At 36.4% G+C, this 14,981-nt stretch overlaps 1 protein-coding gene across 1 annotated transcript in view; it reads left to right on the top strand.

Moving 5' to 3' along the window:
- The window catches only part of LOC127644756 (fibronectin type III domain-containing protein 3B-like), a 270,087-nt gene that overhangs the window by 158,553 nt on the left and 96,553 nt on the right, over nucleotides 1-14,981 (top strand). The window contains exon 6 of the mRNA XM_052128122.1: nucleotides 5,829-6,101. Within this exon, the coding sequence (XP_051984082.1) occupies nucleotides 5,829-6,101 (273 nt within the window). The remainder of the gene's footprint in view (nucleotides 1-5,828; nucleotides 6,102-14,981) is intronic.

Genomic DNA, 14,981 nt, shown 5'->3' with positions numbered 1-14,981 from the left:
TATCTATCTATCTATCTATCTATCTATCTATCTAATAATCTATATGTATCTGTAATATATGTATCTATCTATTAATCTATATATATATATATATATATATATATATATATATATATATTTCTATCAATGCATCTATTCATGTGTCACTATATGTACTCTGTGTGTCTCTAAGTCAATGTGTAAATGTAAATTAAATCCTAAATATAACTAAACAAATCGCACTATAAATGTCACTATATCACCAAAATCCACTATCTCAAAACCAAACTCCTCTCACAAAAACCCACGATATGAAAATGCGTTGACAAAACTTTTATACTGTGTGATTGTGTGATTTGTTCCCGAACCGACCAATCAATGAAACCCTGATTCGGTGGAGCACTCCACCTGATGAAACACTTAGGCGCTTCATTTAGCCGTTGTCACGTGGCGTGGGTGTTTTGAATCACGCTTCGGATCAGTGTTTCGAATCATCTTTGCTTCGGGATCTCGCAAAGCTTCGGAACGTCTGTTTCGCGCCAGCCATCCTTATCACATCCTTCAGTGGCGGGAATTTTAAATACAGTGTGCTAAGTTTCTACTCCTCCTCTTCAATTTGTAATCATTATTATAGTCTACACATAGAGTAGATGAATTGCTCATCAACCGTGTTATCAACATGGTCTTGTGTACTTACTTTAGATATTATATTTACAAAAATGTAGAGAAAATGTATAAAAACACGAGTTGATCAAGGTAATGTGGGGACATGTTCAAGGTCTACAGTTAGCACAAGATCCTAAAATGGAAGAAATGTCAGCTGTGTTACTTGTCAACTGTGTTACCCATCAAGTGTAACACAGTTGACAGGGATTAACACGGTTGACAATGTTAGCTGGGTTTCTTGTCATAGTTTATGCCTATATTGAGTATTGTTGATAAAAACTATTGTTATTACACAGCTGAGAAGCAGCGCCAGTACAGGGCTCAGCGTGATGCTGATCCTGAGAGAAGGGCTGCGTATTTACAGAAACACAGAAGGACGTGCGTGGCATGAGGACAAAAAGCTAGGAAAGGTGAAGACAGTGAAAGATTTAAGTGAGAGGGAGAAGAGAAGGAAACAAGCATATTGGAGAAAAGCCCAACACCAGTCCAGAGAGAGAAAGCAAGTGATAGATAACCAGGTTACTCTGAGTCCTGAAGTTGATCCACAGCCTCTGATGTCAAGGTAGAGATTTTGTGAACAACATGCAGAAAATAGTTTTAACAATAGATTTGATTATGAAATTATGGTGAAAAGACTAGAGTAATTGCTGGTCATCCTAATTCTGTCCAGTGAGCATAAATGAAAACACATGATCAATGAAGTAATGCTTTGTGTATCATATCAGACAGAGAATTGCTGGAAGGAAGAAAGTCCAGAGAAGGGAGTCAAAATTGTACAGGGAGATTCATACTTATAGTCTGTTTTGTGATTGAGACTAATTAAGTATTAACAGAATTTTTAAAGTTGTTTTCTCCATTGTTTCAAGAGAGTTAATTAGATTCCTCTGATAGGAGGGAATTTATTGTAATTGACAGTTTTATTATTATTATTATTATTCTCCTTTAGCCTCAATAGCTCAAAAAGTCACTGGTCAAAAATCTTCTAAATTGGTACATTGATACTACATGCCAACAGGAACCCACAAACCAAGAATGGCCCACATTCACCCTTAGGGGCGCTACAAACCATGCCCAAAATTCCCATTTTCTGGTCAAAAATGTTCTAATTTGGTACATTGATAATACAGGCCAGCAGAAACCCACAAACCAAGAATGGCCCACATTCAGCCCTTTAGGGGCGCTACAGGCATTGCCCAAAATTCCCATTTTCTGGTTAAAAATGTATCATTTTGTACATTGATACTACTAGCCAACAGGAATCCACAAACCAAGAATTGCCCACATTCAGCCCTTTAGGGGCGCTACAGGCCACTTCCAAAAGTCTCATTTTCTGTTCAAAAATGTTCTAAATTGGTACATTGATACTACAGGCCAACAGGAACCCACAAATCAAGAATGGCCCACATACATCTTTAGGGAGCTACAGACCACGCTCAAATGTCCAATTTTCAAACTGATGGCATTTTCACCCAATTTGTCAAATTAAGTCGGAAACTTAATGTACATACCTAATTTCTCATTGGAAACAAAAAGCCTCAAGGATCCATTAGGTCCGGTATGATGGATTTTCCTGTACACTGAAAATGTTTAGCTTAGGATTCAGACAGAAATACATGTTTTTGGATTCCTCCATTGGAAGGGTTTAACCCCAACCCTCTACTGATCAATTTTAAATGATTTGCCATTTTGAGGAGGAATCGCATTGCTGCTTGCAGCTATATTTAATTACTTGTTGCTGACACTTGTCAAAATAAAAGGTTTTATTTTAAAGAAAGGTTTCTCTTTTTCTCCTAATGCATCTTGTCAACCGTGTTACTCCTGTCAACTGTGTTACTTTATCTGTCAATTGTGTTACGTGTGATTTTTGTGTCATAAATCTTTAAATGTAGGCTAAAATTTAATAAAAATGATAAAAGGACATCTCTAGAGTGAACAGTATTACATAAAGCATTTAAAGCATTTAATAACTCTAAATTCAGTGTAATGGAGAATTATGTTGAAACAATATCCATCCTTGATGATAGTATACCAAAGAATATCCGTTATTCAGTTTAAAATTAATATTTTTTAAATCAGTTAGACAGACAACCTCAAAACCCCTGGTGAATAGACTCAAGAACTTTCAAACAAATGTTTTATCATATGTGTAGTACTTCATTTATGTCTTCTATGACATCACTTTTGTCTGTAACACAGTTGACAAAACAATGAATCGAATATTTATTTTCATTTAAATATTTAAAAAGTAATTCGAGCTTAAGCTTGCCAACTAATGAATTTAGAACAATATGGGGGTATATTATGGAAACAACTAGATTATTTTGCAGAAAATCACAATGATTTTTTCAGTTTTTTGTTGATCTGAAATGTACCCCTAATTATATAATCACCCATATATATATATATATATATATATAAATAATCACAAAAATGGTACAAAATCCAATTCACCATTTAAGCCTGGAAATGTAGTAGCTTTCAGTGTATAGATCCAAAAAGACTCTCTTTGTAATAGTTTGTTAACCCTATCTCCTCCTCTTATGGACTTGGGGACATGTTCAATGCCAATTATCTTCAAAGTACTTGGGCTACCATGATTTGTATCTCTATAATATATGGCTTTAGGGTATAGAGGGTTACAGACTCGAATAGCATTTTTATGTTCTGATAATCTTATCTTTAATTTTCTAGTAGTCATTCCTATGTAAAAGCATCCACATGGACACTCCAACCTATATATCACAAATGAGGTATTGCAATTAATAAAAGATCTTATTTTCAATTCGGAGCCCGAGGTTACATCTCTAAACATTTTAGTCTTAATCATATTATCACAGTGATTACAGTTGCCACACCTGTAATTTCCTGCACTTAAACTTAACCAGGTATTTGATTTCTTAGAGGAAAGATGGCTTCTCACTAATTTGTCTTTAATTGTTGGTGCTGTCCAGAATGCAATGGAAGGAGATTCAGGCATGACTTCCCTGAGATAAGGATCACTCATAACTATTTCCCAATTACTCTTTATAATTTTCTTAATTCTGTTTGCCTCTGTGCTGTACTGTGTCACAAAATAAACAGAGTTGTCTGAATCCTGTGATTCACGTTTTTGTTGTAATAGTTTGTCTCTACTAATGTTTTCTACTTTATTATATGCTTTGTTAATCACGCTGTTTTTGTACCCTCGTTCCTTAAATCTAAGAGTCATGTCTTGTGCCCTGATGTTAAAGTCTTCTTCCTTATCACATATTCGTTTCAGCCTCTGGAACTGGCCTAAAGGAATATTCTCGGTCATCCATAAAGGGTGAAAGCTATCTGCTCTTAATATGGTATTTCTGTCAGTTTCTTTCCTAAAAATAGTGGTATGCAATTTGACTCAACTTCAAATTGACATTGGTATTATTTAAATAAGTGTGAAAAGCTAATAAATCTGCTTCCGGTCCTGTCCAAATCAATATAATGTCATCTATATATCTGCCCCACCACTCCACATGTTTTAAATATGGGTTTAGGTCAGAAAATACAAAATTCTTTTCCCAAAATCCCAAAAACAAATTAGCATAATTAGGGGCAAAACAAGCACCCATAGCTGTATATAATGTGTGTTTGTTTATATTTAAATAGTCAGGGCTATTTAATTAATATTTTTTAAGGTCTGGACATAAATTCATTTTTAAGATCTGACTAAAGAACAATTGACCTAACACCCTCTAAAAACCAATAGGTTTCTACAAACTTTACTTTGAAAATAAAAACATAGGCTACAATGTAGGGTTATTGTTTATGAAAACAGATTCATAACATTTAGATCTGCTAAAGTCTGTATATCTTTAACCATATTAACCCACATAAGAAAATCTAATGTAGAACTGTCTTTTTAGATAAAATAATGACAAAATGCAATGCCTGTTCTACCTTTTTCTTTATTATCCTCCCATTCAGAGGGGAAAATGAGCCTTTTCTTGTCCTGCACATATAGTGAATTTGTGAGGGAGACAAATATTTTTGCAGATAATCATTGGTAAATGGAAAACAAACTGATTCAGGGTTTTTAATGCTGACACTTGTCTGATTATAGAATCAAATACAATCAATCAGGATATACTGTATGCATGTATGCAGGTTTAATGACACTTCACGTTTTCAGTTTTAATAAGCACGACTGAGCATGAACATGCCTGTTTAACGCTTGAAGAATGGAGAATAAAAGTAAACGTTTGTGTATTTTCTTTAAGTTTTCATTATCGATTTATCTTTTGTTGAAAAAGGTTGTGCATATGAGCTGACATCACTTCTGTAACAGCTGTTATATTTAGCTGTAGTTTTGACTTCTAACAAAGCAATTTACTTAATTACATTTTAATTGAATAAGATGCAAAAAAATAAGCTTACCTTAAAGTAGCTGGTTCATGTTTTATATCAAAATCCATCAGAGGGTCAGGTAATTTGGTGGTCCTCATCAAGTCATCCACTGTATTACATGAAATAAAGAAATTACATCATACTGGGAGACAAGAAGTGGTGATATGTAAGAAAATCTGCTGGTACTCTGTTGAAAAAATTAGAGAAGTTTAGATACTGTGTATTGGTGAGTACCCGCCACTTCAAGCACTGTGACATGGCATCTTCACATGGAATCTAAAAACCGGGGTGATTCTGGTGAGACACTGAAAAAAAATGTGTGAGTTGCGATGTAATGATCAAAATGTGTCATCTAAAGCATGTTGACAGAAAAACAACTAAAAAACAGTGCAGATGAATGCAAAAAGGGACCCTTAGGCTGGATTTGCACTTCAATGCCTAATGGAGAGATCAAATATTTTGATACACATCAGATTTTTTCTGTCCCACCCATTTAAGACATAAGCAATTAATAGATGTTCACATTAATACCACCTCAAGACAGGCACTTTGACCAAGATGTCCATTTGATCTTTCAGATAATTATGCAAGTGTTCAGAAGCAGTCAGACAATATGTGGGCACTTAATTGAGTTGGTTCTAAATTGTATGCTGTAGAAAGGCTGATATCATTAAATATTTGTAAACATTTTTCAACTTGGTACCAAAGTCCTAACACGTTAGACACCGGAGCTTGTGCTACCTTTACTGTTTTCATAAATGGAATTCTTTCAATTCTAACTTGAAATATTCATGACTGAATGCTGAATTTCATTGCTGCAGAGATTATTCCCTTGTATGGGATGAACTACATTGGGCGGGATGAGCAATACAAACCGCCGCCAAAGAAGATGAAGGACAGATTGGAGCGTCAGAATCATCTTAACAGCCCTCCCTCTATCTATAAGAGCAACATTAGCTGCAACAACATGTACAATGGGTACGGCAAGATCCATGGAAGTGTTGGAGGCGGTGGAGGAGGATGCAGTCCTGGGGCTAAAAAAACAGCCCGTGGTTCTCGGAGTAGCCCTAGGTCCAGCGAGCCAGACTTACATGGTAAGAACATTTGCAGGGCTTTATATTCTTAATATCTGAGTCACAGTTACAGGTCAGTAATGGATCAGTATAATGGTTGAGTCTATCATGAGCTTTTATGTATGTGCATTTTTACAGTATATTTATTTTTTTAGAAAATTATTAAGATTATTCAAGCCATGTCTAAGTCAAATTAAGCTTTTGAGATGTGATCGGAGTTCAAATTTGAATAATTTACCAATTCCTCTCCCCTCTTTTCTCAGTATCATTTCCTATACTTGTCCTGTTATATAATATATACAAAATAAAGTGAAGTTCTTTATTGTCATTGTACAGGTCTAATATATATATATATATATATATATATACATTTCATTTATCAGTTAACTTCATACAAAGTGCCATAAGCAAAAAAGCTAAATCAATATTTGGTGTGACCACCCTATGCCTTCAAAACAGCACCAGTTTTTCTAGGTACACTTGCGCACAGTTTTTCAAGGTCGTGGCAGGTGGGTTGTTTTAAGCATCTAGGAGAACTTGCCACAGTTCTCTGTATTTAGTCTCAAATGCTTCTGTTACTTTATGTAATCCCAGACTGACTCAATATTGATATTCAGGCTCTTTGGGAGCCATATCATCTTTTGCAGGACTACTTGTTTTTCTTCTATTCTCTTTCCTAAAGGAATGACACACTAAAGCAGAAGATAAAGATTTAAAGTTAACATATATACACTGATCAGCCATAACATTAAAACCACTGACATGTGAAGTGAAAAACATTATTATCCCATTACAAAGGCACCAGTCAAGGGCTGGGATATATTAGGCAGCACGTGAACAGTCAGTTCTTGACTTTCAAGGGTTGGAAACAGGAAAAAAGCATAAGGATATGAGCAACTTTGACAAGGCCCAAATTGTGATGGCTAGACGACTGGGTCAGAGCATCTGGGTCAGACCACCAAAAGTGGTCCAAGTTAGGACAACCAGTGAACCGGTGACAGGGTCGTGGGCGCCCAAGGCTCATTGATACATGTGGGGGGCAAAGGCTAGCCGTCTGATCCGATCTCACAAAAGAGCTACTGTAGTGTAAATTGCTGAAAAACTTAATGCTGGCCATGATAGAGAGATGTCAGAACACACATTGCATCGCAGATTGCTGGGTATGGGGCTGCATAGCAGCAGAGTGGTCAAAGTGCCCATGCTGGTGCAGGTGCATGTGCGTCACTTACCTGGGACAGAGATGGCAGCAGGATTCATTATGGGAAGAAGCAGGCCGGCAGAGGCAGTGTGATGCTCTGGGCAATGTTCTGCTGGGAAACTTTGGGTCCTAGCATTCATGTGGATGTTACTTTGACACACCTATTTAAAGATTGTTGCAGACCACGTACATCCCTTCATGGCAATGGTATTCCCTGATGGCAGTGGCCTCTTTCAGCAGAATAATGCACACTGCAAAAAATTGTTCAGGAATGGTGTGAGGAACATAACAAGATTTCAAGGTGTTGACTTTCCATCCAAATTCCCCAGGGGCCGGCACCAGCAATACGTAAGTTATAACTTATCCTAGTTGTGGCTTAAATGGGCACAAAGTCACAGTTTATGTACTACTAAATAACTGAGCATTGCACACATTAAAGTTAGGTAGAATGTAACCCTAAGTATAAACTAAATATTTACGGAAGCCTCCGACCAGGAGTAACAGATGGAATAAAAAGCAGACTGATATTTTATGACATCAATGAGCTCATGTTTTGCGGGACAGGCTTCAATCCTTTAGACAAAGTATGATATTGATATTTACTCTCATTTACATTTATGAGTCCGAAAAAAACATACTTTTCAACGGCTCTTCAGCATAAATCCGTTCTAACGGTGCAGTTTTCAGGGTGTTAAGTTTCAACACATTCAAAATATATGTAGGATATTAAAATGAATAAATGTCTATTTTTCCAGCCTGTTGTATTAGTATTTATTTATCACCCCTTATTTATTTTAGATAAACTTCCTTTATATTGTTGTTTACTTAGGGCAAATATACTATTTATCAAATGTACTTTTATTATGTGTCTTATTTTAATGGGGATATAATTTAATAAAGCTGACAATTATGTGAGCAAACGAGGTTTGAACATCAACCATAACAAGATCAAATTGAAATGCACAGCTTTTTAACATTTCTGTGTACTAATTTGAAGGCTGTTTATTGGATAAATACAGGTAAACATCATATTATGTGACTACACATCACTTTACGGTGAGCTTACGACCTACTAGTTAAGTTTTGCTTTAAGAACAGGTGGTGCAACCAAATTAACTGAGTTAATTGACTTAGTTACAAACTAACCAGTAGTTACTTAGCCCTTCATCCCAATTTACGTGAGACTTTATGCACAGCTGGTGCAACCCTACCCAGATTTAAATCCGGTTGAGCATCTATGGGATGTGTTGGACCAAAAATTCTGATCCATGGAGGCTGCACCTCGCAACTTATTGGACTTAAAGGATCTGCTGTTAACATTTTGGTGCCAGATACCACTGGACACCATCAGAGGTCTTGTGTAGTCCATGCCTCGATGGGTCAGAGCTATTTTGGCGGTACAAGGGGGACCTACACGATATTAGGCAGGTAGTTTTAATGACGTGGCTGATCGGTGTGTGTGTGTGTGTGTGTGTGTGTGTGTGTGTATATATATCCTAAATCAGCACTGCAGTGATTACCTACGGCACTCAGCCTGTGGCCAAATCACAGTAGTGCTGATGTAGGGCCATATCACACGATTGCCAGTGTGATATTGCTTATATACAACAGTTCAATGAACAAGTACATTTTTGAAAAAGTTAGGAAAAACTGAGTACAGTCATAAAAACGCATTTGTGCATGGAACTACTTTCTTAGCCTCAGTTACTAATTAAAAAATGTCACTTCAGAAATAGGATCACAGTTTGTGCTGGTTCTAACAAGTTATTGGATAAACAAGGGTGTGTGTGTGTGTGTGTGTGTGTGTGTGTGTGTGTGTGTGTGTGTGTGTGTGTGTGAGAGTGTGAGACAGAGAGAATTTTTTTTTTGAGAATTTGACAATCCTTTTTATTACAAAAATATGACTATAAAAATTATTCACAAAAACAAGTCACATATTTTCCAATCTAAAAAGAATTAACTCACATCAACACTTCCGAAATAACCAGTTCATTATCAACTAATGAACACAGCACATCATCACAGCACCACTCAATTTCAAAAATATTCAATGAACTCATTAGTTTATAAAAATTAAAATCGATTACAAGTCTTGATTTTACAATTTTTTTAAAAGCTGATATAAGTTCTTGTTCTCCTTTCTGTTCAATTTTATTTCTCCTAGTTATATAAATGGCTAATTTTGCAATACCAACAATAAAATTAAGCGATTGACATTTGTATCTTTTCTTAGTAGTATACATACAACCAAGAATAAAATCCTGCTTTGTGAAACATACCTCAAAAGATTCAAAAAGTATCTCTAGAAGGCTAAACAAAAAAGAAAGTCTGCTACAAAACATAAAACAATGAAACACAGTCTCCCTTTCATTGCAAAAAGGACAATTTTCACTTACATTTGGGTTCAACATTGCCACAAAAGAATTAACTGCTATAGCCCCGTGGAGTATCCTCCATTGAAGATCACCAACTCTTTTAGGTAAGGGGTATTTGTACAGAATCCTCCACACTGGTTTTGTTGTTTCAGTCATCTCTAATGTGTCTCTCCATACAGTATCACTTCTATTCTTTAACCATTTTATATTCATCACTTTCACAATACTTCTGTACAATGCTTTCCCTTTAACTTCAAAAAAATCAATTTGCACATCAATTTCCTTTTTCAACAAGGGATTAATATCGTTAAATGAAGTAAGATCAGGAAGCGGTTGACGATGGATGGATGGAAGTAAGATCAGGTACAATACTTATATCTGGAAAGAAATCTTCACAGTCTGGAAATATACATTTCTTATTATACTCATCAAGTAAGTTTCTTTCTTGTACATTCAAGGCACCCTGCAGTTTATCAAAAAACGTTTAATATATCGTGCAGATTTTACCTTTAAAAAGGCTGAAACTGCTTCTACATCTTTAAAATCAGGACCTGCATTATTTATAATGTGTTTCAACTGTAGAGATCCACTTCTGTACAACAAATTTTAAGACCCGGTATTTCGTCCCCAGATACATCGAAACGTGCTCCACACACTATGGGCTCTTCCAGTACCCAGTACAGGGACATTAATGGGTCCATCCATTGAGGCTTAAACAGACTCCATATTTTAAAGACACTTCGATAGAAAGCAGGAACCCCTCTAAAATCAAATTTTATAGAGTCCATTAAAAACAAAACATTGTCCAGGCCGAGTCCACTTATTCTACGTAAAATGCATTGAACCACTGGTCTCCATACCAGTCTTTCAGATCCCAGCATACATTTCTGCAAAAACTGAAGACGATACGCAGCACATCTACTAGCCAAATGCACTAGACCTTGGCCTCCATCTTCTTTGGCCAGAAACAAAACACTTTGAGGGATCCAATGCAAATTGTCCCAAAAAAAGTTCACAGTTTCTACTTGAATTTTTGGTAGGAGACCAACAGGAGGGTCAATGCATGCAAGTCTATGCCAGAGGGAAGAAGCCGCAAGATTGTTGATAATGAGCGTGCGTCCTTTAAAAGACAACTGAGGAAGCAGCCATGTCCATTTTTTCAAACGTCCTGTTACTTTATCTGCCATTCCTTCCCAGTTCTTCTGCATGAAAGCTTCATTGCCCAAGAAAACACCAAGATATTTTAACCCATCTTTTTGCCATAGTAAGCCTCCAGGTAGAATGGGATTTCCTCCTTCCCATTTTCCAATCAATAAAGCATCACTTTTCACCCAATTTACAGTTGCTGATGAAATCTCGTTAAAATCATTAACAATTTGTTTTAACATTTCAACATCATCACCATCATTTATAAAAGCAATATCGTCATCAGCATATGCAGGTAAATAAAAAGCATTATTACACTGTGGCAATGTTAGACCCTTTAACTTGTTTCGTAACATAGAAAGCAGTGGTTCTATAGCTAGCACATATAATAGCCCAGACATGGCACAACCTTGTCTAACCCCTCTATGTACTTTAAAGGGGGCACACAAACTACCATTAATTTTGATCACACTCTCAATTTCACAATACATTGTTCTGATCATACTAATAAAACTTGAATTAAAACCAAAAGCTTGCAAAGTATGCCACAAATAAAGGTGTTCAACCCGATCAAATGCCTTCTCTTGGTCTAGAGAAATAAGGCCAATGTTTATACCAAACAGCTTTGAAACTTCTAAAACATCTCTGATTAGAGTTATATTATCAAAAATCGATCTATTTGGTACACAATATGTTTGATCGTAGTGTATCACCTTCCCTATTATTTTACTCAATCTTGTAGCCAAAGTTTTGGACAGGATTTTATACTCTGAGCACAAGAGAGAAACAGGCCTCCAATTTTTTATATTTTGAGGATCACCTTTTTTGGGCAATAGAGTGATAACTGCCCTTCTACAACTGAGAGGAAGAAACCCATTAATGAGGCTTTCATCAAACACTAATAAGAGATCTTCTCTTAAAATGGGCCAGAAAGTTTTATAGAACTCAATGGGTAACCCATCAATCCAGGGGGATTTCCCATTCTCCATACTCATCATTGCTGTGTAAAGCTCTTGCTCTGTCAAAGGTTGTTGCAAACTTTCATTGCTCTCTTCATCAAGTTTTGGCTGACCTTCAAAAAAACTACTAGTCATCTTTTCATTTATTAAATCAGCTGTATATAAATTTTTATAAAACTGTACAGCAACTTCTCTTATCTCAGAAGTTTTAGTTCATTCCTGCCCTGTATCAGAGACCAAGGAATGAATTATTCTGCTTTGACTGTTTTTTTTCTCCATACTGAAGAAAAATTTGGAAGGTGCATCCATTTGTGTAACTTTCTGGAAATGTGAACAAACCAGCGCTCCCTGTGCCTTAATGTCCAACAGGTTTGCCAATAAAGTTTTCTTTGATGTCAGAGCTTCAATATGTTCTTTTTTGCCTGTAGATTCAGACAAACTGTACAAATCAACTATCTCAGTCTCTAAAATATTAAATGATCGAGTTATTTCTCTTGTTACATTAAGAGTGTATTGCTGGCAAAAGTTTTTAATTGGTATTTTCCCGCAATCCCACCATTGCTGTAAAGAGCTATATAAGTGCTTTTGTTGTTTAAAAACATCCCAGAAAAAAGTAAAAGAGAATCTTTTAAATGTTTGTCATCGAGCAAAGATGTATTAAAATGCCAATAGGCGCTATTTGACTTCACATGGCTCACTAGGACAGAACAAAGAACCGCACTATGGTCTGAAAATCCAACAGGATTAATTTGACAATATTTAAAAATATTGAACTGGTGCTTAAAGCTGTAAAACCGATCAAGACGTGCCAAAGACAATGCATTATCTTTACAATGAACCCATGTATATTGTCTTAATTTTTTATGCATATTTCTCCAAATATCACAGAGATCAAAAGTTTGAACGAGTTGTTTGATAACTCTTTGAGATGCAACATGTGGTTCTAAATGATTTCGGTCTATTTTATCATTCTCGGTACAATTAAAATCTCCACCTAAAACTAAAAAATCATCTGTATTTAGGCCTTTCAGAGTAGTGTTGACTAAATTTAAAAACAAAACTCTTTCCACTCCACTATTCGGAGCATAAATATTTAAAAAAACCATAACAATTTTTTCAAATTTAACGACAACTTTTAAAAAACGACCTTTTTCAATTTCGACAAATTCATAAGACACTGGAGTCATATTTTTGCTAAATAAAATTGCAACACCTCCACTAATAGAGGATTTATGACTAAGAAAGTTGTCCTCCCCACTCTCTTTTCCTGTCCACCTCATTTCTTTGATCACTATGCGTTTCTTGTATAAACATGACATCAACAGACTTCTGATTTATAAATTCATACAACATCATCCTTTTACGAACTTCTCTTGCTCCATTTAAATTGAGAGTTCCAATTTTTAGCTGACTCATAGTTTTATTTAGGTTCAACAAGAAACTAAGATGGGAAAAAACAGAGAGTGTGTATATGGTCAAAAAAACCAAACTTAGGGATTTAAACCATAGCATTCTTCTCATCTCTAGGAATTTGTTTTTTTAACTTGTTTACAAACTTCCGTAAACGGTACACTTCAAGATCTGAGAAAGCCCCTTCCTTTATCAAATATCGGGCGTCTTTCACAAATTAGGAAAATAATCCTCAGTCTGCACACCTTTTAGCCCTTTCGTTTCCTGAAGAAAAACACTAATGTCTTCAGCTTTGTACAAAACATTTACTGCTTCATTTTGGGAACAAGCAGAAAATTCTGAACACACAGAAATGCTACAATCAGAATCATCATCATCCGAAGCTATGATTTCATCTTCAGCAGTGTCACTTTTTTTACCTTGTTTATGCCTACTGATTTTATCATTTCAACTCTTTCTTTTAATTGGAGTTTTGAAAGTAGATTCAACTTCCATGTCCAATTCACAGTCATTCAATCTCAGATCTTCATTTACCATTTCTCTGTTTTGTTCTACAAACGCCGAAGATAATGTAATCAACCCCACCGCGTTCTCTGCCGCCACAGACTCCGTCACAACACTTCCATCATCAACAGGAGAACCAGACGCCCGTGTCTCTGCGCTGTTTACTCCCTGGATCGGCTCGACTATCAGTGTATTCGCGGGAATCACCGCTGCACTAGTCTCGGACGCGCTGATTTCATCGACAGCAGCGCTCCCTGCTTTAACTGCCTCAATCTGCTCTGTATTTTTGTTCACTTTATCAGGGCAGTTACGACTGAGATGCCCGATTTTCGCACTACCAAAACATTTGATCGTCATATCAGATGATGCAAAGACAGCATAATCAAAGCCTTCTACTTTAAATTTAAAAACCAGGTCAAGTTCATCCTCGCCATTCTTCAGAATCATAAACACCTGTCTCCTAAAAGACACGAGATGTTTCACTAAAGGCGATTTACATCCGAGCGGAATTTTTTTGATGGGGGAAACTATCTTTCCATAACGTGACAATTCCTGCAAGATTAACTCATCTTTCACAAAAGGAGGGACATTTGAAATCATTATTTTCTTGGCGGGAGTACTCAGAGGAAACACCGGCGTGAGTGAACCTTTGATTACGACACCATTTTGCACTATTTCATTCGCTTTCTCAATAGTGCTAAAAAAAATCACAAATGCATTATTCATTCGCGAAGCGGACACAATGTTTTCATGACCCACAACATCTCCTACAGCCAAACAAACATCTTCCACGTTAGCGTTTGAATCGATCTTCACTCCATGACTCCGAGTTAAATTTGACTATCCTCACAAAAACGATACAATAACAAAAAAAAAAAAAAAACACACACACACACACACACACACACAAAACACTTACAAGAATGGGAAAAAAAAAAAAAAAAGTTTGAAAAAAGCACTCTTACCAGCCACAGTCGGCTACCACTCACTTCCACACTCACCACGCTCCGCTCACTCACTCCCAGCATGCACGAGAGAGAGAGAGACAGAGAGAGTGAGAGAGAGAGAGAGACGGAGCGTTTGCGATCACCTGTTGCCACACCCAAGCAGAGATGCTGTCAGCTTTCTGAATGTCAGCTTTCTCAGTGGAAATATAGCCATCCAAGCAGGGGTATTTCTCCCTATTTCATGGTAACCAGTGCGCATAGCCATAGTAATATGAGCGATCACGGGCGCTGTTTTATGTAAACACTGGCTGACGTGGATTCACTTCATGTCACCTAACTGGTTTATATTACACACAAACATT

The sequence above is a fragment of the Xyrauchen texanus genome, chromosome 6 (genome assembly GCF_025860055.1).
Source record: "Xyrauchen texanus isolate HMW12.3.18 chromosome 6, RBS_HiC_50CHRs, whole genome shotgun sequence".
Lineage (NCBI taxonomy): Eukaryota > Metazoa > Chordata > Actinopteri > Cypriniformes > Catostomidae > Xyrauchen > Xyrauchen texanus.
Note: the sequence above shows the minus strand (reverse complement) of the source record. Positions and strands in the feature narration are given on the sequence as shown.